Source organism: Hemiscyllium ocellatum, chromosome 7, assembly GCF_020745735.1.
Source record: "Hemiscyllium ocellatum isolate sHemOce1 chromosome 7, sHemOce1.pat.X.cur, whole genome shotgun sequence".
NCBI classification, from domain to species: domain Eukaryota; kingdom Metazoa; phylum Chordata; class Chondrichthyes; order Orectolobiformes; family Hemiscylliidae; genus Hemiscyllium; species Hemiscyllium ocellatum.
In genome coordinates, this window is record NC_083407.1 from 2,237,075 (window position 1) to 2,263,286 (window position 26,212).

Sequence of the window (26,212 nt, forward strand, 5' to 3'; positions counted from 1 at the left end):
TGTGTGTGATGTGTGGGTGTGTGTGGGTGTGTGTGTGTGGGGCTGTGTGTGTGTGTGTGGGGGGGGGGGGCTGTGTGTGTGTGTGTGTGTGTGTGTATGGGGCTGGTGTGTGTTTGTGGATGGTGTGTGAATGATTACAGCAGCTTGGTGCAGTGTTTAGTCTGTTAGTGCTGTCCTGAATCGAGTTTGAGTGACATGATCCTGTTGCAGGTTTGTGTGCACAGAGGATGTACAATGATAATGAAACCAGCCTCCTGTTCCACATTGATTCGTTAAGTTGCAGCACTGGGATGATCAGCCAGATCCAACCGGATGCCTCATCCACCCTCACCAGAATACTCTGCAAGACGTTGAGAATATCGTTCATGGTAGACAGACTGGACATGTCCTGAAACACTGCTACAAGCAACGTAGGAACGATCGCCAGCGATCGCGTTAGAGTCACTCGCTTAAACCGGCTCCAAGACAGGTTGAGAAAGCCCTGAGCAGGAACAGATAGAAAAGGAAATATTAGCAGTGTATTGATCAAATTCCACTTGGACCAGGCAATACTCAGCTGTTTGATATGGACCAAATCAAATCCCCTCAAATTATATGAAGGAGATAGCCTTGACCCTAACCTCTTATTTTAAAATTGAATGTTAGACATTGCATTCCAGTTTGATTGGTCAAACTGCTCGACTTTAATCAAACCAGACTTTATTTTTACATCATAGTTAAAACACAAACAAAAAAGTAAAAGAATTGGCTTAACAGTAACTATTGAAATGCTTAACAAAAAGTTATATATGTATTAACTACTCCTGATGAACTGTTCTAATAAACACACGCTTGGCAATAGCCAACTCAGTAATATTGATTGTCTCACACGTAATTCGAGCAGCAAGAAGGGAACGCCCAGTTTTTAAATGTAACAGGGAGAGGAATAAGAGCGTCCACATTCAGCTTCAAGACCACAGCAGCAACTGCTAAAAGTTAAAACTAAAGATCCTGGTTCTGTGGGTGCTTGACCCCACCCACTCAGGCTGCTTTTATTGTTCCAACTTTAAGAAAGTTGCCACCCAGGTAAATAGTGCTGTGAGGAAGGCATATGGTGTACTGGGCTTTATTGGCAGAGGAATTGAGTTCCGGAGTCCTGAGGTCATGTTGCAGTTGTATAAGACTCTGGTGCGGCCTCATCTGGAGTATTGTGTGCAGTTTTGGTCGCCATACTATAGGAAGGATGTGGAAGCTTTAGAACGAGTGCAGAGGAGGTTTACCAGGATGTTGCCTGGAATGGTAGGAAAATCTTATGAGGAAAGGCTGAGGCACTTGGGGCTGTTCTCATTGGAGAAGAGAAGGTTTAGGGGAGATCTGATAGAAGTGTATAAGATGATTAGGGGTTTAGATAGGGTAGATACTAAGAACCTTTTACCGCTAATGGAGTCAGGTGTTACTAGGGGACATAGCTTTAAATTAAGGGGTGGTAGGTATAGGACAGATGTTAGGGGTAGATTCTTCACACAGCGGGTTGTGAGTTCATGGAATGCCCTGCCCGTATCAGTGGTGAACTCTCCTTCTTTATGGTCATTTAAGCGGGCATTGGATAGGCATTTGGAAGTTATTGGGCTAGTATAGGTTAGGTAGGATTCGGTCGGCGCAACATCGAGGGCCGAAGGGCCTGTACTGTGCTGTATCCTTCTATGTTCTATGTTCTAAAGAATCCATGGCTTCACAAGCTGTTTACTTTATTGGCTTTGAGCGGACTGCTCAGCGCCACTGTCTTCACCTTTCTTCATGAAAAAGAGGACAATATACACCTCTTAAAGCCGTTATATTGTCACACATTTCAGGAAGGAATCTTTACAGAAGGAAGGTTTAAGGTTGTAATAGTAATTTCCACATCCACCAGATATCTCAGAGTTCTACGCAGCCAATGAAGTAAGTTTAAAGTCTTGGAATTTATTCCCCCGTCCCTAGTTGCCCCTTGAGAAGGTGGGGGTGAGCTGCCTTCTTGAACCGTTGCAGTCCATGAGCTGTGGGTAGACCCACAATGCCCTTAGGGAGGGAATTCCAGGATTCTGACCCAGTGACACTGAAGGAACGGTGATATATTTCCAAGTCAGGATGGTGAGGGGCTCGGAGGGGAACTTGCAGGGGGTGGTGTTCCCATGGATCTGCTGCCCTTGTCCTTCTGGATGGAAGTGGGTGTGGGTTTGGAAGGTGCTGCCTGAGGGTCTTTGGGGAGTTTCTGCAGAGCATCTTGTAGATGGTACACACTGCTGTTACTGAGTGTGGGTGGGGGAGGGAGGGGATGGTACACACTGCTGTTACTGAGTGTGGGTGGGGAAGGGAGGGGATGGTACACACTGCTGTTACTGAGTGTGGGTGGGGGAGGGAGGGGATGGTACACACTGCTGTTACTGAGTGTGGGTGTGGGAGGGAGGGGATGGTACACACTGCTGTTACTGAGTGTGGGTGGGGGAGGGAGGGGACGGTACACACTGCTGCTACTGAGTGTGGGTGGGGGGAGGGAGGGGACGGTACACACTGCTGTTACTGAGTGTGGGTGGGGAAGGGAGGGGATGGTACACACTGCTGTTACTGAGTGTGGGTGGGGAAGGGAGGGGATGGTACACACTGCTGTTACTGAGTGAGGGTGGGGGAGGGAGGGGATGGTACACACTGCTGTTACTGAGTGTGGGTGGGGGAGGGAGGGGATGGTACACACTGCTGTTACTGAGTGTGGGTGGGGGAGGGAGGGGACGGTACACACTGCTGCTACTGAGTGTGGGTGGGGGGAGGGAGGGGACGGTACACACTGCTGTTACTGAGTGTGGGTGGGGAAGGGAGGGGATGGTACACACTGCTGCTACTGAGTGTGGGTGGGGGAGGGAGGGGATGGTACACACTGCTGTTACTGAGTGTGGGTGGGGGAGGGAGGGGATGGTACACACTGCTGTTACTGAGTGTGGGTGGGGGAGGGAGGGTATGGTACACACTGCTGTTACTGAGTGAGGGTGGGGGAGGGAGGGGATGGTACACACTGCTGTTACTGAGTGTGGGTGGGGGAGGGAGGGGATGGTACACACTGCTGCTACTGAGTGTGGGTGGGGGAGGGAGGGGATGGTACACACTGCTGTTACTGAGTGTGGGTGGGGGAGGGAGTGGGTGTTTGTGGATGTGGTGCCAGTCTGAGCGTGGGTGGTTGAGGGAATGGATTGTCGGTGATGTGGTCTGAATGAAGTGGCTATATTAAACACACATAGAAATGAGAGATGGTTTGAGAGGATTGTAGGTTTTGAACCCTACAGACTCAGGCTCTAGTTCTGTGGTTCAGATCATATGTCACCATGACAAAGCAATGTTTGCATGTGCTCAGTGGCTATTCTTAATGTGAATGTGTAATTACCCTTTACTCCACATTTTACTAAATCTTTTCCTCATTTACCATGTGTGTTATTTCCATTTCTTCCACAGAGAGTAACTATTTCCTTCAGTAAAAGGTGCTGATAGTGACATAGACTCCAGTCCTGATCGGGTCTGTACCTTTTAGGTAGTTACATGACATTACAACATTTGACGTTCTGTTGTGAAGGTAGCTGTCAACGCCCCCTGTCAGTGCAGCCAGTCTGTGTGTAATCAGTAAAGAACACCAATAACAGAACCCAGACTATGTGCATAAGTCTGTGATAGTTATCAGTCATACTGAACAGGAGAGGCCCTTCGGCCCATCATATCTGCAATGACAAAAGCCCCTTTAGAGCTACACTAATCCCACTTTCTTGCACTAGGCCCATTGCCTCGAAAATTATGACATTCCAAGTGTTTATTCTTTGTGACGGCCGTGAGGTTTGCTGTCTCAGGCAGTACTCTCTCATGCACTCTGCGTGAAAAATGTTCAGCTAATTTGGTTTGTAAGTCATGTGAATAGTTAGTGTTGCAAATAAACTTCAACATATCAGAACCCAATCTCCATGCTAGATTAGACTCCCTACAGTATGGAAACAGGCCATCGGGCCCAACAAGTCCACACCGACCCTTCAAAGAGTAACCCATCCAGACCCCTTTCCCTCCCCTATATTTACCCCTGACTAATGCACGTACATTATACATAATCAATATATTTAAAATAAACACAAACAACATGAAAGGGCATCCAGATGAAGGGGCCAGAACCTTAAAATCAGAGAAACACCATTTGGGAATGATATCAGGAAGCATTCCTTACACAGAGGGAGTGGAAATCTCCCAGAAAGAGCTGTGGATGGTGGGATTCAGTTGGAACTTACAAGTCTGAGAGCGAGAAATTTCTGTTGATGAGGTGATCAAGGAATATGGAAAAACGATTTTGAGGTAGAGACCTGGGATGATCTAGTGAACTGATTCAAGGGGCCGAATGGACTCCTCTATGTTTCTATGTTCTTGAACAATCTCTCTTACACCACCCCCATCTCCCCAGCTCTGTCACTGCACCTTGCCCACAATGCACTGTGAATTAAAGCGAGAGTAATGAGCAAAGGAAGCCAGTTCATACTAACCTCCATCACAAACTGTCCAGAGTAGGTCCCTGTCATTGTTGAACTTTGACCTGCAGCTAGAATCCCAACGGCCCAGATATAGAGTGCAGGTGATCCAAAATAACATCCGAGGACAACTCCCTGCAAATCCAAACAAACACGTGTACAACAGCCAGAAACACATGTCCAAGCAAGGCCATGAGAATACCTGTACACCAAGGCAAATGCATTGTGATAGACACTGGGCGATGGAGAGAGCAGGGAAGTGGGATTAGTTTGGGGATTAATACAGAGCTTTGGAAGAGTGGGGCAGTGGGATGAAGGTTTTTGAGAGGATCTGTAATTCAGTTTATGCTTCAAGATTTTGGTTGGTTCACCAAGTTGGTTGATTTTTTTTCCCGTTTTGTCCCCCTCACTGAGTGACATCTTCAGGCTGTGTAGCCTCTGGGTGAAATGCTGTTGTTGTGATCGGTCCTGAATTTATACGGTTTTGTCTGTCACAGTGAGTGGTTCTATTTCTGGTTTTGTACTGTAGTGATCTATAGATGGGTCTATTCCAACAGGTTTGTACATGGGACCATGGGTGAATACCAGGCCTCCAGGAATTCCCAAGGACTTGTCTTTTTTAGCTGCAAATGTGTTGCTGGTCAAAGCACAGCAGGCCAGGCAGCATCTCAGGAATAGAGAATTCGACGTTTCGAGCATAAGCCCTTCATCAGGAATAAGAGAGAGAGAGAGCCAAGCAGGCTAAGATAAAGGGTAGGGAGGACGGACTAGGGGGAGGGGCGATGGAGGTGGGATAGGTGGAAGGAGGTCAAGGTGAGGGTGATAGGCCGGAGTGGGGTGGGGGCGGAGAGGTCAGGAAGAGGATTGCAGGTTAGGAGGGCGGTGCTGAGTTGAGGGAACCGACTGAGACAAGGTGGGGGGAGGGGAAATGAGGAAGCTGGAGAAATCTGAATTCATACCTTGTGGTTGGAGGGTTCCCCACCTTGACCTCCTTCCACCTATCCCACCTCCATCGCCCCTCCCCCTAGTCCCTCCTCCCTACCCTTTATCTCAGCCTGCTTGGCTCTCTCTCTCTCTTATTCCTGATGAAGGGCTTATGCTCGAAACGTCGAATTCTCTATTCCTGAGATGCTGCCTGGCCTGCTGTGCTTTGACCAGCAACACATTTGCAGCTGTGATCTCCAGCATCTGCAGACCTCACTTTTTACTTGTCTTTTTTAACCTATCTCAGCATCATAACATTGTTCCAGTTGAATTGTTGTCCTTCATTGTCAGTGTGTATTGACATGAGGGAGAACTGGTGGTGTGTTGTTTTAAGAACAAAGAACAAAAAAAAATGTACAGCCCAGGAACAGGCCCTTCGGCCCCTCCAAGCCTGAGCCGATCCAAATGTACTGTCTAAACCTGTGGGTCAATTCCTAAGCATCTGTATCCCTCTGCTCCCCACCTACTCATGCATCTGTCCAGACACATATTAAATGAATCTACCATGCCTGCCTCTACCACCTCTGCTGGCATCGAATTCCAGACACCCCCCACCCTCTGTGTGTGAAGTACTTACCGCATGTATCCCCCTTAAACTTTCCACCTCTCACCTTGAAAGCGTGACCTCTCGTTATTGAATCCTTCACCCTGGGAAAAAGCTTGTCTCTACCCACCCTGTCTATACCCTTCATGATTTTGTAAACCTCAATCAGGTCCCTCCTCAACCTCCTTTTTTCTAATGAAAATAAATCTAATCTACTCAACCTCTCTTCATAGCCAGCACCTTCCATACCAGGCACCATCCTCGTAAACCTTCTCTGCACTCTCTCCAAAGCGTCCACATCCTTTTGGTAATGTGGCGACCAGAACTGTACACAGTATTCTAAATGCGGCTGAACCAATGTCTTGTACAATGTTAACATGACCTGCCAGCTCTTATACTCAATACCCCGTCCAGTGAAGGCAAGTGTACTATATGCCTTCTTGACCACTCTATCCACCTGTGCAGCAACCTTCAGGGTACAATGGCCCTGCACTCCCAGATCTCTCTGCCCATCAACTTTTCCCAAGGCTCTTCCATTCATTGTATAATTCACTCTAGAATTAGTCTTGCCTAAATGCATCACCTCACATTTGTCTGGATTGAACTCCATCTGCCACTTTTCTGCCCAACTCTCCAGTCTCTCTATACCCTCCTGTATTCTCTGACAGTCCCTTATGCTCTCTGCTACTCCACCGATCTTCGTGTCATCTGCAAACTTGCTGATCATACCAACAGTGCCCTCTTCCAGATCATTTATGTATATCACAAACAACAGTGGCCCCAGCACTGACCCCTGTGGGACAGCACTGGGCACCTTTCTCCATTTCGAGAAACTCCCTTCAACTACTACTCCCTGTCTCCTGTTGCTCAACCAGATCTTTATCCACCCTAGCTAGAACACCCTGCACACCATGTGACTTCACTTTCTCCATTAGTCTACAATGGGGAACCTTATCAAACACCTTACTAAAGTCCATGTATATGACATCAACAGCCCTTCCTTCATTTATCAACTTGGTCACTTCCTCGAAGAACTCTATTAAGTCGGTAAGACACGATCTCCCCCGCACAAAACCATGTTGCCTATCACTGATAAGGCCATTCTTTTCTAAATATAAATAAACCCTATCCCTAAGTATCTTCTCCAGCAACTTTCCCACCACCGACATCAGGCTCACTGGTCTGTAGTTACCCGGAATATCCCTACTACCCTTCTTGTACAGGGGAACAACATGAGTAACCCTCCAGTCCCCCGGCACCTCACCTGTATTTGAAGATACCACAAGGATATCTGTCAGGGCCCCAGCTATTTCCTCTCTCGCCTCCCTCAGCAACCTGGGATAGACCCCATCTGGTCCTGGGGATTTGTCCACCTTAATAACCTCTAGCCTACCCAACACACACATCTTCCCTACTTATGTCACCATGATCCAGATTAATCAAACTTCTATCTGTTTTGTTGCTGACTTGGAAATATGTCCCTGTTCCTTCACTTTCGCTGGGTCAGAATCCTGGAATTCCCTCCCTAAGGGCATTGTGGGTCTACCCACAGCACATGGGCTGCAGCGGGTCAAGAAGGCAGCTCACCCCCACCTTCTCAAGGGGCAACTAGGGACGGGCAGTAAATGCTGGGCCCAGCCAGTGACACCCAAGCCTCTCAAATGAATGAGAAAAAGGTTCTGTTCTGGAAAGGGAAGGTCAGGCAGGTTATTATAATTGGCAATCGTTCCAGACTTTCATTTATTTGGCTATTTTCTCAAGGGACATTCTGGAACTCATGGATGTTTGGTGTAGAAGGAGAGAAATCAAGCAACTGTTCATTGTAGCTTTGAATGGTATGGTTTTATTCTTTAGATCTCATTTATTTGAAGGTTACTTTTAGAGGGATGGCAGTGCAGGCAGTGCAATGTTCCTCTTGCAACATGTTTGAGGTGAGGGATGCCATGGTCGTCCCTGCTGATTACACTTGCAGGAAGTGCACCCATCTCCAGCTCCTCCAAGACCGTGTTAGGGAACTGGAGCTGGAGTTGGATGAACTTAGGATCATTCGGGAGGCAGAGGGGGTCATAGATCGGAGCTTTAGGGAAGTAGTAACTCCAAAGATTGCAGACAGATGGGTGACAGTGAGGGGGACTGGGAGGAAGCAGCCAGTGCAGGGACCCCCTGCGGCCGTTCCCCTCAAGAACAAGTATACCATTTTGGATACTTGTGGGGGGGGGGGGACTTACCAGGGGTAAGCAATGGGGTTCAGGCCTCTGGCACAGAGCCTGTCCCCATTGCTCAGAAGGGAAGGGTGGAGAAGAGCAGAGCAATAGTTATTGGGGACTCGATAGTGCAGGGCACAGATAGGCAGTTTTGTGGGGGCGAGAGAGACTCATGTTTGGTATGTTGCCTCCCAGGTGCAAGGGTACGTGATGTCTCTGATCGTGTTTTCCGAGTCCTTAAGGGGGAGGGGGAGCAGCCCGAAGTCGTGGTCCACATTGGCACCAACGACATAGGTAGGAAGAGGGATGAGGATGTTAGGCAGGCTTTCAGGGAGCTAGGTTGGAAGCTCAGAGTTATAACGAACAGAGTTGTTGTCTCTGGTTTGTTACCCGTGCCACGTGATAGAGAGTCGAGGAATAGGGAGAGAGAACAGTTAAATGCGTGGCTACAGGGATGATGCAGGAGAGAGGGATAACTGGGGTTCTTTCTGGGGAAGATGGGACCTCTATAAACAGGATGGCCTACACCTGAACCTGAGGGGCACCAGTATCCTTGGGGGGAGGTTTGCTAGTCTCTTTGGGAGGGTTTAAACTAACTCTGCAGGGGCATTGGAACCTGGACTGTAGCTTTATGGTACAGGACCTTGAGTGTAGGGAGGTTAGGAACATGGCATCGATCTCGAAGGAGGGTGCTTCTAAACAGAAAAGTGGCTTGAAGTGTGTATACTTCAATGCCAGAAGTATACGAAGTAAGGTAGGTGAACTTGCAGTGTGGGTTGGTACCTGGGATTTCAATGTTGTGGCTATTATGGAGACATAGGTAGAACAGGGACAGGATTGGCTGTTGCAGGTTCCAGGGTTTAAATGTTTTAATAGGGTCAGAGGTGGGGGTAAAAGAGGGGGAGATGTGGCATTGCTTGTCAAAGATAATATTACAGCGGTGGAAAGGGCGATGGATGAAGACTCGCCATCTGAGGTAGTTTGGGCTGAGCTTAGAAATAGGAAAGGTGAGGTCACCCTGTTAGGAGTTTTCTACAGGCCTCCTAATAGTCAGAGAGACGTAGAAGAAAGGATTGCGAGGATGATTCAGGAGAAGAGTGAAAGTAGCAGGGTGGTTGTTATGGGGGACTTTAACTTCCCAGATATTGACTGGGAAAGCTATAGTCAAGTACATTAGATGGGTCGGTGTTTGTCCAATGTGTGCAGGAGGGTTTCCTGACACAATATGTAGACAGGCCAACAAGAGGTGAGGCCATACTGGATTTGGTTCTGGGTAACGAACCAGGCCAGGTGTTATACTTGGAGGTAGGTGAGCACTTCGGGGACAGTGACCACAACTCGGTGACTTTTACTCTAGTGATGGAGAGGGATAAGTGTGCACTGCAGGACAAGAGTTATAGCTGGGGGCAGGGAAATTATGATGCGATGAGGCATGACTTAGGATGTGTGGATTGGAAAAGTAGGCTTCAAGGGAAGGGTGCAATCGATATGTGGAGCTTGTTCAAGGAGCAACTATTGAGTGTCCTTGATAAGTATGTACCTGTCAGGCAGGGAGGAAAGGGTCGTGTGAGGGAGCCGTGGTTTAATAAGGAATTGGAATCCCTTGTTAAAGGGAAGAGGGTGGCCTATGTAAAGATGAGGCGTGAAGGTTCAGTTGGGGCGATTGAGAGTTATAAGGTAGCCAGGAAGGATCTAAAGAGAGAGCTAAGAGCAGCAAGGAGGGGACATGAAAAGACCTTAGTTGGTAGGATTAGGAAAAACCCAAAGGCTTTCTATAGGTATGTCAGGAATAAAAGGATGACTAGGGTAGGTATCGGTCCAGTCAAGGATAGTAGTGGGAAGTTGTGCGTGGAGGCTGAAGAGATTGGGGAGACACTGAATGAATACTTTTCGTCAGTATTCACTCAGGAACAGGACATTGTTGCTGATGTGAATATTGAGTCACAATTAATTAGAATGGATGGCTTTGAGGTATGTAGGGAAGAGGTGTTGGAAATTCTGGAAAGGGTGAATGTAGATAAGTCCCCTGGGCCTGATGGCATTTATCCAAGGATTCTCTGGGAAGCAAGGGAGGAGATAGCGGAGCCATTGGCCTTGATTTTTATGTCCACGTTGTCTACAGGAAAAGTGCCAGAAGACTGGAGGATAGCAAATGTGGTTCCCTTGTTCAAGAAGGGGAGTAGGGATAACCCTAGTAACTATAGGCCGGTGAGTCTTACCTCTGTTGTGGGCAAAGTCTTAGAGAGAATTGTAAGGGATAGGATTTATGAACATCTGGATAGGAATAATGTGATCAAGGATAGTCAGCATGGTTTTGTGAAGGGCAGGTCGTGCCTCACAAACCTTATTGAATTCTTTTAGTAGGTGACTAAGGAGGTGGACGAGGGTAAAGCGGTAGATGTGGTGTATATGGATTTTAGTAAGGCGTTTGATAAGGTACCCCATGGTAGGCTAATGCAAAAACTACGGAGGTATGGCATTGAGGGGGAGTTGGAGGTTTGGATTAGGAATTGGCTGGCTGGAAGGAGACAGAGGGTAGTAGTTGATGGTAAAGGTTCATCTTGGAGTGCAGTTACTAGCGGTGTTCCGCAAGGATCTGTTTTGGGACCATTGCTGTTTGTCATTTTTATAAATGACCTGGAGGAGGGGCTAGAAGGTTGGGTGAGCAAGTTTGCGGATGATACGAAAGTCGGTGGAGTTGTTGACAGTGAGGAAGGATGTGGCAGGTTACAGCGGGATATAGATAAGCTGCAGAGCTGGGCAGAAAGGTGGCAAATGGAGTTCAATGTAGGTAAGTGTGAAGTGATTCACTTTGCTAAGAGTAACAAGAAGATGGAGTACTGGGCTAATGGTCGGATACTTGGTAGTGTGGATGAGCAGAGGGATCTTGGTGTCCATGTACACAGATCTCTGAAAGTTGACACCCAGGTAAATAGTGCTGTGAAGAAGGCATATGGCGTACTGGGCTTTATTGGTAGAGGAATTGAGTTCCAGAGTCCTGAGGTCATGTTGCAGTTGTATAAGACTCTGGTGCGGCCGCATCTGGAGTATTGTGTGCAGTTTTGGTCGCCATACTATAGGAAGGATGTGGAGGCACTGGAACGGGTGTAGAGGAGGTTTACCAGGATGTTGCCTGGTATGGTAGGAAGATCGTATGAGGGAAGGCTGAGGCACTTGGGGCTGTTTTCATTGGAGAAAAGAAGGTTTAGGGGAGATTTGATAGAGGTGTACAAGATGATTAGGGGTTTAGATAGGGTTGACCATGAGAACCAGCTATTACAAGGGGGCATAGCTTTAAATTAAGGGAGGTAGGTATAGGACAGATGTTAGGGGTAGATTCTTCACTCAGTGAGTCGTGAGTTCATGGAATGCCCTGCCAGTAACAGTGGTGGACTCTCCCTCTTTATGGGCATTTAAACGGGCATTGGATAGGCATATGGAGGATAGTGGGCTAGTGTAGGTTAGGTGGGCTTGGATCGGCGCAACATCGAGGGCCGAAGGGCCTGGACTGTGCTGTATTTTTCTATGTTCTATGTTCTAGATTAGATTAGATTAGATTCCCTACAGTGTGGAAACAGGCCCTTCGGCCCAACAAGTCCACACCGACCCTCCGAAGAATAACACACCCAGACCCTTTTCCCTCTGACTAATACACCTAACACTATGGGCAATTTAGCGTGGCCAATCCACCTGACCTGCACATCTTTCGACTGTGGGAGGAAATCGGAGCGCCCGGAGGAAACCCACGCAGACGCGGGGAGAATGTGCAAACTCCACACAGACAGTCGCTCGAGGCTGGAATCAAACCTGGGACGCTGGTGCTAACCACTGAGCCACCACGCTGTCCTGTATTGATGGGGTTAATGTTAGATGGTTGTCACCAGAAAATTAAAATTGAAGGAGTTTGAGCCAGAGGAAGAATCAAATCGCATTACCCTCCGTGAGGTGTGCCTTGTAGATGGTGAAGAGGCTGTCGGGAACCAGGAGGTAGGTCACTTGCCGCTGGATTACTCGCTTCTGACCTGCTCTTGTGTTTATCCAGTGAGTCCCAGTTGATTTTCTGGTCAATTGTAATTCCCAGGATGTTGACATTGGGGGATTTAGTGATGGTCACATTGCTGAATGTCAAGGGGTGGTGGTTAGATTGACTCTTGTTGGTGATGGTCAGAGCCTGGCATTTGTGTGGCACGAATATTACCTGCCACTTGTCAGCCCAAACCTGGATATTGATGCATTTGGATATGGACTGCTTCGGTGTCTGAGGAGCCGTGCATGGTGCTGACTATCGTGCCATCATCCTCAATCCTGACCTTATGATGGAAAGAAGGTCATTGAGTCGAGTTGGATTAGTCTTTCCAGAACATAATGATGTCTCTCATTAGAAGGGGCCACCTGGTGGTGGTCTAACCTGAAGGTCCGCACACCTCAGGCAAGGGGAGAGGCTGAGAAGGACAGTCATTCATGGTAACCTCAGCTGGCACGGGGATTTGAACCCATGCTGTTGGCATCACTCTGCTTTGAGCCAACTGAGCTAGCCCCCCCAAGGAAGGTCATATAAATAACATGGCTCCAAGAACAGGTCAGAAGCGAGGAATCCTGCAATGAGTAACTCATCTCCTGACTCCCCAAACCCTGTCCACCTTCTGTAAGGCAGAAGACGGGAATATGATGGAACATGAAGCAAGTGCGGATGGATGGGTTTGGGACAGTATTCTGTGGAACTCCTGCAGCGATGCTCTGGAGCTGAGGTGACTGACCTTGGAAGTTGCAAAATTTGGATTCATTTTCGACTGTCAGTCAGGGCCGGCAGCGAGGGTGACCGAGCACACACAAACAACGAGATCGGCTGGCTCTGTGCAGAAATGGGAGACACTGAGACAATATATAATCTAGCCTAGCTAACAAATGGGGAAGTCTATTGTCACAGCAATTTGCCCTTCAATATAAATTGTTTTGCAGAATTTGCACACATTCTTTACTGTTGCCTGATGGACAGGACTGTGTCTCGGTATTGTAATTACTGTACAGGGACACAATCATCAATCCACCAGAAAACATTGTGCCGGGACCTTTGCCTAAGAAAAATCATTAAGATGTAACAGATAATGAAATCAGATGTAAACTGTGCTCATTGAACCTCAGTGGAGAAGCACCTGAACTGTCCGCCGTTAGCTCCCCATAGTAAAGACACCACTTGGATTTTGCAAATAGACTCCAAGTGCAGAGTTTTCTCCTTCAACACCCACTGCCATCTTCCTGAACAGCAAGTGATGGGGCGGGGGTGAGGTTGCAGGGTGGTCTCTATAAGGTTTGTTTTTGTGACAGGGCAGCATTAAATATGTTCCAGTTGGGGAATATCATCTCCCTGTAAAGGCATGTCCTGCTCCTTACCCCTTTGAAGATATCCACATTCAAGGTGTTGTTGTCCCTTGGCAGCACATGGAGGTAGGGACTTCCACTCTTGGCACAGACGTCATACTACAGGGGAAAGAAGAAACAGTGAGATTACAGTGGGAATGTCATCATGAAGGACCTGGGCAGCATGTATAGAAAAGACTACGTTTGATCAGGAGAGAGACCTCAACAACCAGGGGAGAAGGATTTAAAGTAGTTGATGGCAGGATTGGAGAGGAGGTTGAGAAATATTTTTACCCAGAGCGTGATGATCGCCTGGATGGATGAGACAGAAACTCTCTTTATAGTTAACAAATAATTGCACCTCTGTATATAGAGTAATAAGTGACAGAACTCCAGACCAAGTGCTGGAAACTGGGATTTGATTGGTTGACTCCTTTTGACTGATTGCTGTCTTTCCAGCTGATGTTGCTACTGGACTATTTAGATCTCAGAATGAAAATCTGGCTCAGTAAATCATACCTTGCTTTTTTTTTAATTGAATGCGGTTGTCTTTCACTGAAATATTAACACAAAGTTTTGGAGAGTTGATTTTAACAATAAACAGAGGTTTATTACCATAAGACCATAAGACATAGGAACAGAAATTAGGCCATTCAGCCCATCAACGCCACTCTACCATTCAATCATGGCTGATCAGTTTCCCAACCCCATTCTCCTGTTTTCTCCCCATAACCCTCGCTCCCTTTGACAATCAGGAACCTATCTATCTCCATGTTAAATCTGCTCAATGACCTGGCCTTCACAGCCTTCTGTGGCAGTGAATTCCAAAGGTTCCACACTCTCTGGCTGAAGAAGTTTCTTCTTATCTCTGTTCTTCCTTTACTCGAAGGCTGTGCCCTTGGATCCTGGTCTCTCCTGTCAATGGAAACATCTTCCCAATGTCCACTCTGACCAGGCCATTCAGTATTCTGTAAGTTTCAATTAGATCTCCCCGTTCCCCTAGTCCTTCTAAACTCCCATTGAGTATAAACCCAGAGTCCTCAAATGTTCCTCATGTGTTAAACTTTTCAGTCCTAGGACCATTCTCCTCTGTACCCACTCCAGGGCCAGTACATCCTTCCAGAGATACGGGGCCCCAAACTGCGACATTACTCCAAATGTGGTCTGACCAGAGCCTTCTAGAGCCTCAGAAGTACATCCCTGCTTTTATATTCCAGTCCTCTCGAAATAAGTGGGGAGAAAGTGAGGTCTGCAGATGCTGGAGATCAGAGCTGAAAATGTGTTGCTGGAAAAGCGCAGCAGGTCAGGCAGCATCCAAGGAACAGGAAATTCGACGTTTCCTGATGAAGGGCTTATGCTCGAAATGTCGAATTTCCTGTTCCTTGGATGCTGCCTGACCTGCTGCGCTTTTCCAGCAACACATTTTCAGCTCTCGAAATAAGTACCAAGATTGCGTTTATCTTCCTAACTATTGACTCAACCCACAAGTTTACCTTGAGAGAATCCGGGACTAAACTCCCAAGTCTCTTTGTACTTCAGACTTCTAAATTTTCTCCCCATTGAGAAAGTAGCCCATGTCTCTATTCTTCCTCCCAAAGTGCGTGGCCTCACACCTCTCCCCCATTGTACTCCATCTGCCACTTCTTTCCCCACTCTCCTAACCTGTCCAAATCCGTCTGCAGCCTCCCTGCCCCCTCAGTGCTACTGTCCCTCTACCTATCTTTGTATCATCTGCAAACCTAGCCAGAATGCCCCAGTTCCTTCATCTAGATTGTTAATGTATAAAGTGAAAAATTACACACAAGACATAAAAATAAATTCCTTCTTTATCAAATTTTTAATATTGGCAAAATTACTGCTCATTTGCAATTCCATAAACTGCAAGACTTTTTCCATTAACCACTCAGACTTTCCCAGACTTTTTAATAACCTGCAGAGTGCTTGCCAAAAACTTCTGCTGTGGAAGTTTCATAAAACAGAGATGCTTCACTGAGGTCACTTAATTCCTTAACTATACCGAGCAATTCCCATTTTCTGGGACGGACGATAGTTGCTTCTGACCACAGGTGGATTTCCTTTGAACTGTCCAAAAGGTTTTGAATAATTGAAACACTGAAGGGAATCTCTGAAGAGAAATCCAAGTTAACATTTTGAGTCTGGCAACCGTTCCTTAGAAATGAGGGACAGTTACCGGACCCATACTTTACCTCTGATTTCTCTCCTCAGATGCTGTCAGATCTGCTGAGCTTTTCCAGCAACTTCTGTTTTTGTTTCTGATTTACAGCATCCGCAGTTTTTTTTGGTTCTTATTTAGAAACACTATACCTGTTGTTTTTTCCTTTATCCACCCAGCTTGACATTCTCAAAGAATTTAAACACATTTTCAACAGGACTGCCCCTTCACAAAGCTGGATGGATGTTGCTTATTTTATGATTTTATTAATATCTCCTTAACAAGGAAGTTAAGCATTCTCCCTCAGAAAGCTGTTACGCTGACTAACACAGAGCTCCCTGTCTCCTTTTTGAATGGAGGTGTTCTGTTTGTACCTAAAAATGAGGTATCAACCTGATGGAGATACAACACAGTACTGCGAGCATCCCAAACAGCATAAACAGCCTGTGACAGACAGAGTTAACGATCCCACAACCAATAGATCAGATCGAAGCTCTGCAGTCCTGCCACACCCAGTGTTAAACGGTGGTGGATGATTAAACACTGGAGCAGGGGGCTCCACAAATCCCCCCACCCTCAATGATGGAGGAGCCCAGCACATCAGGGCAAAGGTTAAGGCTGAAGCTTTCCCAGCAACCTTCAGCCAGACGTGCCAAGTGGGTGACCCACCTCAGCCTCCTCCAGTGGTCCCCATCGTCACAGACACCAGTCTCCAGCCAATGGGATTCACTCCACGTGATATCAAGAAACAGCTGCAGACACTGGATACTGTAAAGGCTATGGGCCCTGACAACACTCCAGCAATAGTACTGAAGACGTGTGCTCCAGACCTTGCCTCTCCCCTCGCCAAGCTGTTCCAGTCCAGTTACAACACTGGCATCTACCCGACAATGTGGAAAATTGCCCAGGGATGTCCTGTACAGAAAAAGCAGGACAATGGATGGGTTGGTCAAATGGTCAGACCAATGGTAGATGGTACTTAACCCTGATAAGTGCGAAGTGATGTACTTTTGAAGAAGAAACAACATCAGAGAATGTTTAACAAATGGCAGGACACTTAGAGGAACAGAGGGATCTTGGGGTAACTTCACAGATCCTGAAGTTGGCAGAGCACATGAATAGGACAATTAATAAGGCGTATGGGACACTTGTTTTCATCAGTCATGGCACTGAGTTTAAGAGCAAAGAGGTGATGTTGGAGCTGTACAGAGAATTAGTCAGACCACAGCTAGAGTACTGTGTGCAGTGCTGGTCACCTCCCTACAGGAAGGATGTGATAACACTGGAGGGGATACTGGGGTGGCATGGTGGCTCAGTGGTTAGCACTGCTGCCTCCCAGCACCAGGGACCCAGGTTCGATTCCCACTTGGGCAACTGACTGTGTGGAGTTTGCACATTCTCCCCGTGTCTGTGTGAGTTTCCTCCGGGTGCTCTGGTTTCCTCCCACAGTCCAAAGATGTGCAGGTTAGGTTGGATTGCCCGCAGTGTTCAGGGATGTGTAGGTTAGGAGCATTATTCTGGGGTATATGTAGTGGAATAGGGCAGGGGAATGTTTCTGGGTGGGTTACTCTTTGGAGGGTCGGTGTGGACTTGTTGGGCCGAAGGGCCTGTTTCCACACTGTGGGGATTCTATTCTATATCAAAGGAGGTTCACCAGGATGTTGCCTCAAATGGAGAAATTGAGTTATAAGGAGAGATTAGTTATGCTTAGATTGTTTTCTTTAGAGCAGAGAAGACTGAGGGGGACATGATTGAGGTGGATATGATTATGAGGGGTATGGACAGGGTGAATAGGGAGCAGCTGTTCCCTGTAGTTGAGGGGACAATCATGAGAGGGCACAGTTTTAGAGTCAGGGGCAGGAGATTCAGGAGGATTTGGGAAAGAAACATTTTCACTCGGCAGGTGGTGGGAATCTGGAATGTGCTGCATTTGAACAATATCCTGACGTCTGACCTCATGATGAGGGAAGGTCAGGGATTAGCATTAGAATTTGAATTCCTAACGGGTAACAGGCCCTTCGGCCCAGCAAGTCCACACTGCCCCTCTGAAGAGTATCCCACCCAGACCCATTACCCTACACTACCTCTGACTAATGCACCTAACCTACACATCCCTGAACAATGTGGACAATTTAGCATGGCCAATCCATCCTGATCTGCACATCTTTGTGACTGTGGGAGGAAACCGGAGCACCCGGAGGAAACCCACACAGACACGGGGAGAATGTGCAAACTCCACACAGTCAGTCGCCTGAGGCTGGAATCGAACTTGGGTCCCTGGCGCTGTGAGGCAGCAGTGTTGACCACTGAGCCACTGTAATGTCCCCTGATGAAGTAGCTGAAGATGGTTGGGTCTAGGACACTCCCCTGAGGAATTCCTGCAGAGATGTCCTGGAGCTGAGATGACTGACCTCCAACAACCACAGCCATCTCCCTATTCCATGCTGTACATCTCTATGACTCTATGACTATGTGCCAGGTATGACTCTAACCATCCGAGAGTTTGCCCCGATAACCATTGATCCCAGTTTTGCTCAGGCTCCTTGATGGCCCAAGGCCTGGACAATACCTTGGCTGAGACTGACTAGTGGCAAGTCAAATTTGACCTGCCGGGCAATGACCATCTCTAATAAAAGTGAATCGATCATCCCTTGACATACAATAGCATGAATCCCCCACTATCAACATCTGAGGGTTACAACTGACCAGAAACGGAACTGGACTCGCTGAATGAATACGGTGGCTACAAGAACAAGTCAGAGGCGATGCCTCCTCCAATGAGTAACTCACACTTGATTCCACAAAGTCTGTTCACCGAGAGAATGGTAATGGCTGGAAGGTAGTGGAACCTGAACCAACTGATGCATTGACGAGGATATTGAACATTTATTCAGAATAAACCGAGGAGACTGGCACTAAATAATGATGCTCATTTAACAAACCAGTACAGGCACAATTGTGGGCGGCACGGTGGCACAGTGGTTAGCACTGCTGCCTCACAGCGCCTGTAGACCCGGGTTCAATTCCCGACTCAGGCGACTGACTGTGTGGAGTTTGCACGTTCTCCCCGTGTCTGAGTGGGTTTCCTCCGGGTGCTCCGGTTTCCTCCCACAGTCCAAAGATGTGTGGGTCAGGTGAATTGGCCAAGCTAAATTGCCCGTAGTGTTAGGTAAGGGGTAAATGTAGGGGTATGGGTGGGTTGCGCTTCGGCGGGTCGGTGTGGACTTGTTGGGCCGAAGGGCCTGTTTCCACACTGTAAGTCAAATCTAAAAAAAAAAAATTGGCAGAATGCAGCTGCAAATGTGTTGCTGGTCAAAGCACAGCAGGCCAGGCAGCATCTCAGGAATAGAGAATTCGACGTTTCGAGCATAAGCCCTTCATCAGGAATGATTCCTGATGAAGGGCTTATGCTCAAAACGTCGAATTTCCTGTTCCTAGGATGCTGCCTGGCCTGCTGTGCTTTGACCAGCAACACATTTGCAGCTGTGATCTCCAGCATCTGCAGACCTCATTTTTTACAATTGGCAGAATGGCCTCCTTCTGTACTGTAAGACTTTTGTGATATTTCCATGTGGTTGGCATCTCCATGAGAATTCCAGGACAGACTGTCACTTATCGTCACTCCGAGGAACTTGACGCTCATGGTGGACGATATGGAATATTTTCCAAGAATATTTGAACATCAAAGAGAGAAAGAAATAAAAAAATACAAGATGAAGTAATGGAATTAAAAAGACATTAAGTCCCTTGGACGTTATGGCCTGAACCTCAGACTGTTAAAGGGAGTAGCTGCAGAGATAGTGTAGGCCTTGGCTGTAACCAGCCAACATTCTGCCGATTCTGGAAAAAGATCAAACTTTTTTTATTCATTCAGGGAATGTGGGCTCCATTGTCTGGGTCAAAGTCTATTGTCCTTCCTGAACTACCCTTGAGAAAGTGATGGTGAGCTGCCTTCTTGAACCACTCTAGTCTATTTGGTCTAAGGATGTCCACATGGTATTAAAGAGGGAGTTTGAGAGATTGACATGACAAACTGTCCTGGATATCCCATGTAGATATGATTGTCAAGAAGGCACAACGACACCTCATCTTCCTCAGCGGTCCCGGAATATTCAGCATGTGCACAAGCTCACAAACCTTATTGAATTCTTTGAGAAGGTGACTAAGGAGGTGGACGAGGGTAAAGCAGTAGATGTGGTGTATATGGATTTTAGTAAGGCGTTTGATAAGGTTCCCCATGGTAGGCTACTGCAAAAAATACAGAGGTATGGCATTGAGGGTGAGTTCGAGGTTTGGATTAGGAATTGGCTGGCTGGAAGAAGACAGAGGGTAGTAGTTGATGGTAAAGGTTCATCTTGGAGTGCAGTTACTAGCGGTGTTCCGCAATGATCTGTTTTGGGACCATTGCTGTTTGTCATTTTTATAAATGACCTGGAGGAGGGGATCGAAGGTTGGGTGAGCAAGTTTGCGGATGATACGAAAGTCGGTGGAGTTGTTGACAGTGAGGAAGGATGTGGCAGGTTACAGCGGGATATAGATAAGCTGCAGAGCTGGGCAGGAAGGTGGCAAATGGAGTTCAATGTAGGTAAGTGTGAAGTGATTCACTTTGGTAAGAGTAACAAGAAGATGGGGTACCGGGCTAATGGTCGGATACTTGGTAGTGTGGATGAGCAGAGGGATCTTGGTGTCCATGTACACAGATCTCTGAAAGTTGACACCCAGGTAAATAGTGCTGTGAGGAAGGCATATGGCGTACTGGCTTTTATTGGTAGAGGAATTGAGTTCCGGAGTCCTGAGGTCATGTTGCAGTTGTATAAGACTCTGGTGCGGCCGCATCTGGAGTATTGTGTGCAGTTTTGGTCACCATACTATAGGAAGGATGTGGAGGCACTGGAATGGGTGCAGAGGAGGTTTACCAGGATGTTGCCTGGTATGGTAGGAAGATCGTATGAGGAAAGGCTGAGGCACTTGGGGCTGTTTTCATTGGAGAAAAGAAGGTTTAGGGGTGACTTGATAGAGGTGTACAAGATGATTAGGGGTTTAGATAGGGTTGACCATGAGAACCTTTTTCCACGTATGGAGTCAGATATTACGAGGGGGCATAGCTTTAAATTAAGGGAGGTAGGTATAGGACAGATGTTAGGGGTAGATTCTTTACTCAGCGGGTTGTGTGTTCATGGAATGCCCTGCCAGTAACAGTGGTGGACTCTCCCTCTTTATGGGCATTTAAACGGGCATTGGATAGGCATATGGAGGATAGTGGGCTAGTGTAGGTTAGGTGGGCTTGGATCGGCGCAACATCGAGGGCCGAAGGGCCTGGACTGCGCTGTTTTTTTCTATGTTCTATGTTCTAAGGACCCTCACTAACTTCTACAGGTGCATCACTGAGAGCACCCCACTGTCCTGGTGTATAACGGTCTGGTACAGTAACTGCTCTGCCCAGGACTGTCAGAAACTACAGAAGGTGGTGTGCACAGCCCAGACCATCACGGAATCCACCCTCCCATCCGTGGACTCCATTTACACGTCTCCCTGCCGCAGGAAGGCTGCCAACATCCTCCAGGACCCCTCCCCCCCCCCCCCCCCGGGAATGCTCTCCTACAACCTCTTCCATCAGGCAGAAGATACAGAAACTTTGAGCACACATCAGCAGGTTCAGGAACAGCTTCCTTCCTGCTGTTATTAGGTGGATGAACGGACTCTAACCTCAAATAATGCTGATCTTGCTAACGCTGATCTCACTGGGTGCATGCCCTTTGCAGTGTAACCTGTGTGTCTCTGTCTAAGTCTGTTTGATCTGTACATCATGCTTACAACAATCCTGTCTGTATGTCTCGTAAACAAAGTCTTTCACTGTACTTCAGTACACATGACAATAAATCAATCAATCAATGAAGAAAGATACAAAATATTTGCTCAATTTCTCTGTCATTAATTGATTTCTGTTAATAATTCTCCAGCCTCATGCTCTAAATGATCATAGAGATGTACAGCACGGAAACAGACACTTTGGTCCAACCCGCCCATGCCAACCAGATATCCTAAACTAATCGAGTCCCATCTGCCAGCACCCGGCCCATATCCCTCCAAACCCTTCCTATTCATATACCCATCCAGATGCATTTTAAATGTTGTAATTGTACCAGCCTCCACCACATCCTCTGGCAGCTCATTCCATACATGTACCACCCTCTGTGTGAAAAAGTTGCCCCTTAGGTCTCTTTTATATCTTTCCCCTCACACCTAACCCTCTGCTTTTTAGTTCTGGACTCCCCCACCCCAGGGAAAATAACTTGCCTATTTATCCTATCCGTGCCCCTCATGATTTTATAAACCTCTATAAGGTCACCCATCAGCCTCCGACGCTCCAGGGAAAACAGCCCCAGCCTGTTCAGCCTCTCCCTGTAGCTCAGATCCTCCAACCCTGGCAACATCCTTGTAAATCTTTTCTGAACCTTTTCAAGTTTCACAACATCTTCCCAATAGGAAGGAGACCAGAATTGCACGCAATATTCCAACAGGGGCCTAACCAATGTCCTGTACAGCCGCAACGTGACCTCCCAACTCCTGTACTCAATACTCTGACCAATAAAGGAAAGCATACCAAACGCCACCTTCACTATCCTATCTACCTGCGACTCCACTTTCAAGGAGCTATGAACCTGCACTCCAAGGTCTCTTTGTTCAGCAACACTCTCTAGGACCTTACCATTAAGTGTATAAGCCCTGCTAAGATTTGCTTTCCCAAAATGCAGCACCTCACATTTATCTGAATTAACTCCATCTGCCACTTCTCAGCCCATTGGCCCATCTGATGAAAATACATTGAACTCTGAGGTAACCCTCTTCGCTGTCCACTACACCTCCAACTTTGGTGTCATCTGCAAACTTACTAACTATACCTCTTATGCTCGCATCCAAATCATTTACATAAATGACAAAAAGCAGTGGAAGCAACCCTCCACCACCACCTTCTGTCTTCTACCTTTGAGCCAGTTCTGTATCCAAATGGCTAGTTCTCCCTGTATTCCGTATGATTTAACCTTGCCAATCAGTGTCCCATGGGGAACCTTATTGAACGCTTTACTGAAGTCCAGATCGATCACATCTACCGCTCTGCCCTCATCAACTTCCTTTGTTACTTTTTCAAAAAACTCTATCAAGTTTGTGAGAAATGATTTCCCACACATAAATATAGCAGACATTTGCTTTAGCTGCTCTCCTACTTTCTGTACACTGTCTCTTTTTATATTTCTTGCTTCTCTCATCTCATAATTCAATTCTCTCCACTTTTGTTTAGTCATACATTGCTGGTGTTTAAATCTAATCTTCTGGCTTCCACTAATCTTCACAGCAAAGTGCATCTTTCAAGATTGAGTCCATCCTTAACTTTCTAACTTTGCCACAAATGGATCATATTTTCTTACGTAGGAATCTATGTTTCTCACCCTCAAATGGAATGTGAAATTCCGTCATGTTACAATTACTCAAGGATCCTTTTACTTGTCACTAATTATTGAAGAGAACCATATCTATAACTCATGATTATCAAGACAAGTTATTAACCCTGCCTCATTACACATCACCAGGTCCAAAGTAGTCTGGTCCCAGGTTGGACTGGAATGTAATGTTCTGCTGGTCACTCACCACATCCATATTGTTCTTCTGGTAGAAGGCAGCTCCAAACACAGCAATAACAAATATATTGATGAGCAGTGATATAAACAGGGCAATGGAGCACTCGATCAGGTAGTACATGTTCGCCTCCTTCAACTCTGATGGTCTGCTTCGGTCAACTTGTCTGCTCTGGGTCAAAGGGGGAAACAATACAGGTGTTGATTAATATCGTGAATATCTCTGTCCACTCTTTGCTCTGTATTGATGGTGTTGCCTACACATATCAAAGTCTTGAGCCCATGCATTGAATGTTTATTGGCTCTTTGACTTGGTTGGACATCACAACTGTGATTGCAGAATCATTCTGGTTATTGGACAGGGAGCAGGAGCAGGAATGCTGCTCTCACTCTGTTATGATCTCCAAAGATTTTAAACAAGAAGTCTGAATTTCCAGTTGTCCACATGCCAAGACTTCAAAGTCTAAGAGGCAAAAGTGAGGACTGCAGATGCTGGAGATCAGAGTCTAGATTAGAGTGGTGCTGGAAAAGCACAGCAGGTCAGGCAGCATCCGAGGAGCAGGAAAATCGACGTTTCGGGCAAAAGCCCTTCATCAGGAATGAGGCTGCATTTTTCCAGCACCACTCTAATCAAGATTCAAATTCTAAGAGTTTTACTGTAGCAACTAAATATTACATTTTAGCAGACAACAAATGCATTATAGAAAGGAATGTCCTGTTTAACTATTTAACATGACAATCAACATTACAACATAATTATTCTTCATGGCCTAATCTTTGCAAAGATGCAGTTTTTACAGAAACCATTCCAATTACAGTCCATGATTTACAGATGCCGGTGCTGGACTGGGGTGTACAAAGTTAAAAATCACACAACACCAGGTTATAGTCCAACAGGTTTAATTGGAAGCACTAGCTTTTGGAGTGACACTCCTTCATCAGGTGGTAGTGAAGGACACAATTGCTATAAACTTCCAATTAAACCTGTTGGACTATAACCTGGTGTTGTGTGATATTTAACTACAGTCCAAGCTTCCAATGGGTTGATGTGACCCCATTTCAGTGCCATCACTGCCTCAGATGTTTCCTCAGTATCTCTTGGCAGGACAAGAGTCAACCACCCTCACCAGCCTGGAGCACACTCATTCCATTGGCTTACACACATTGCTAAGCTATGATGTCTGTTCTGGGATTATGTAATTAAGCAATTACGATTTTAAAAAAACTTAGATACGGTTTTCACAATCAAGAGTTTTGAGAGGCCAAGATGGTCAAAGATCTTACACTGAATTGGGATGTAAAAGGACTGAGGTGAGCTTTCTAACCAGCTGCCCCAAGGCAGCCTGTACTCTGCTTCCAGAGTTGGGGGAGGTGGGCGGGTGGGGGGGGGGGGGGAGGGGGGTTGGAGGGTGGCAGGGTGCTAACTCCATCCCATAAGACATTTCCCCAACAACCCACCCCAGCCCCGGCCCTGAGGAAAATTCCAACCATTTGGGGCCCTCCCTCCCAATGTGGATGAAGGAAATGGGAACTTTTCCAGACTTGAGCTGCAGGCCTCAGCACTGACCAACTGTTCCACAAACTTAGGCTCCAGTCAGAACCAGCTGTGCTCGCTTTTGTTTTCAGGAGAGAGAGAGGTTTGCACTGAGCTTGAGTTCAGGAGGTTTCTGTCTGGGCTCCCTGGTCCCACAGTAACCACTCCACCTGTCCTGCTGTTATAGGACAAGCCAAACAGAGGCATGGCACTCAGCTACAGATTGTATCAACAAACACATCGACCTGGACCCAATATACCGGCCACTGCAGCGGACAGCTAGAACTGACAACCGGAAGCGGCAGAGACAAACCACTATAAACGCTGAAGGAAAGATCACAGAAGCGCTTCACAGGAGTCTCCCAAGCACTGAGGATGTCACCTAGACAGGGGATGAAACGTCTGCAACACAAACTCCCAGCTCGGCGAACAGAACCACAACAACGAGCACCCGAGCTACAAATCTTCTCACAAACTTTGACCACCTGAGTTTGTTGTCGGGCAGTATTCACAGCACCTCGCCAGCCCATTTTACCCTGAATAAAAGAGACTATCGCAAAACAAATCACCTTATCAAAACCTCTCATCCACTATAATTCCAGCACTTGGGGAGACTGAGTACAAAGTCTTGCCCCAATCTAATTCAGTAAACCCATGTGTTGACACAGACTTGGTGGACATACACACACAGATTAAGACTAAAAATGAACAAAAAATTTAAAAACTACAGGCTAAAAGATATCAGGATCAGGCTGTCTGGTTTGTACAGCACAGAACAGGCCCTTTAGCCCACAATGTTGTGCCAAGGTTTAATCCTAATGTCAAATATAGTAACTTATCCTACGCTCCCCTCAGCTCCCTGCTTTCCATGTTCCTGCCCAGCAGTCGCTTAAATGTCCCCAGTAACTCTGCTTCCACCATCACCGCTGGCAACGCATTCCATGCATTCACAACTCGCCACCTTTTAGTTAGATTACTTACAGTGTGGAAACAGGCCCTTCAGCCCAACAAATCTACACCGACCCATCGAAGAGCAACCCACCCAGACTCATTCCCCTACATTTACCCCTTCACCTAATACTATGGGCAAGTTAGCATGGCCAATTCACCCTGACCCGCACATTTTTGGACTGTGGGAGGAAACCAGAGCACCCGGAGGAAACCCACACAGACACGGGGAGAACGTGCAAACTCCATACAGACAGTCACCTGAGGCGGGAATTGAACCCGGGTCTCTGGTGCTGTGAGGCAGCAGTGCTAACCATTGTACCACCGT

General features: G+C 46.9%; 1 protein-coding gene across 3 annotated transcripts in view; it reads right to left on the reverse strand.

Annotated features, from left to right (window-relative positions):
* The window catches only part of LOC132817687 (natural resistance-associated macrophage protein 2-like), a 112,518-nt gene that overhangs the window by 14,699 nt on the left and 71,607 nt on the right, over nucleotides 1-26,212 (reverse strand). For all 3 annotated transcript variants that reach the window (XM_060828189.1, XM_060828187.1, XM_060828188.1), the window contains 4 exons: nucleotides 23,416-23,574; nucleotides 13,629-13,715; nucleotides 4,521-4,640; nucleotides 332-481 (listed from right to left, as the gene is read on the reverse strand). In XM_060828189.1, coding sequence (XP_060684172.1) covers nucleotides 332-481; nucleotides 4,521-4,640; nucleotides 13,629-13,715; nucleotides 23,416-23,574 — 516 coding nt within the window. The remainder of the gene's footprint in view (nucleotides 1-331; nucleotides 482-4,520; nucleotides 4,641-13,628; nucleotides 13,716-23,415; nucleotides 23,575-26,212) is intronic.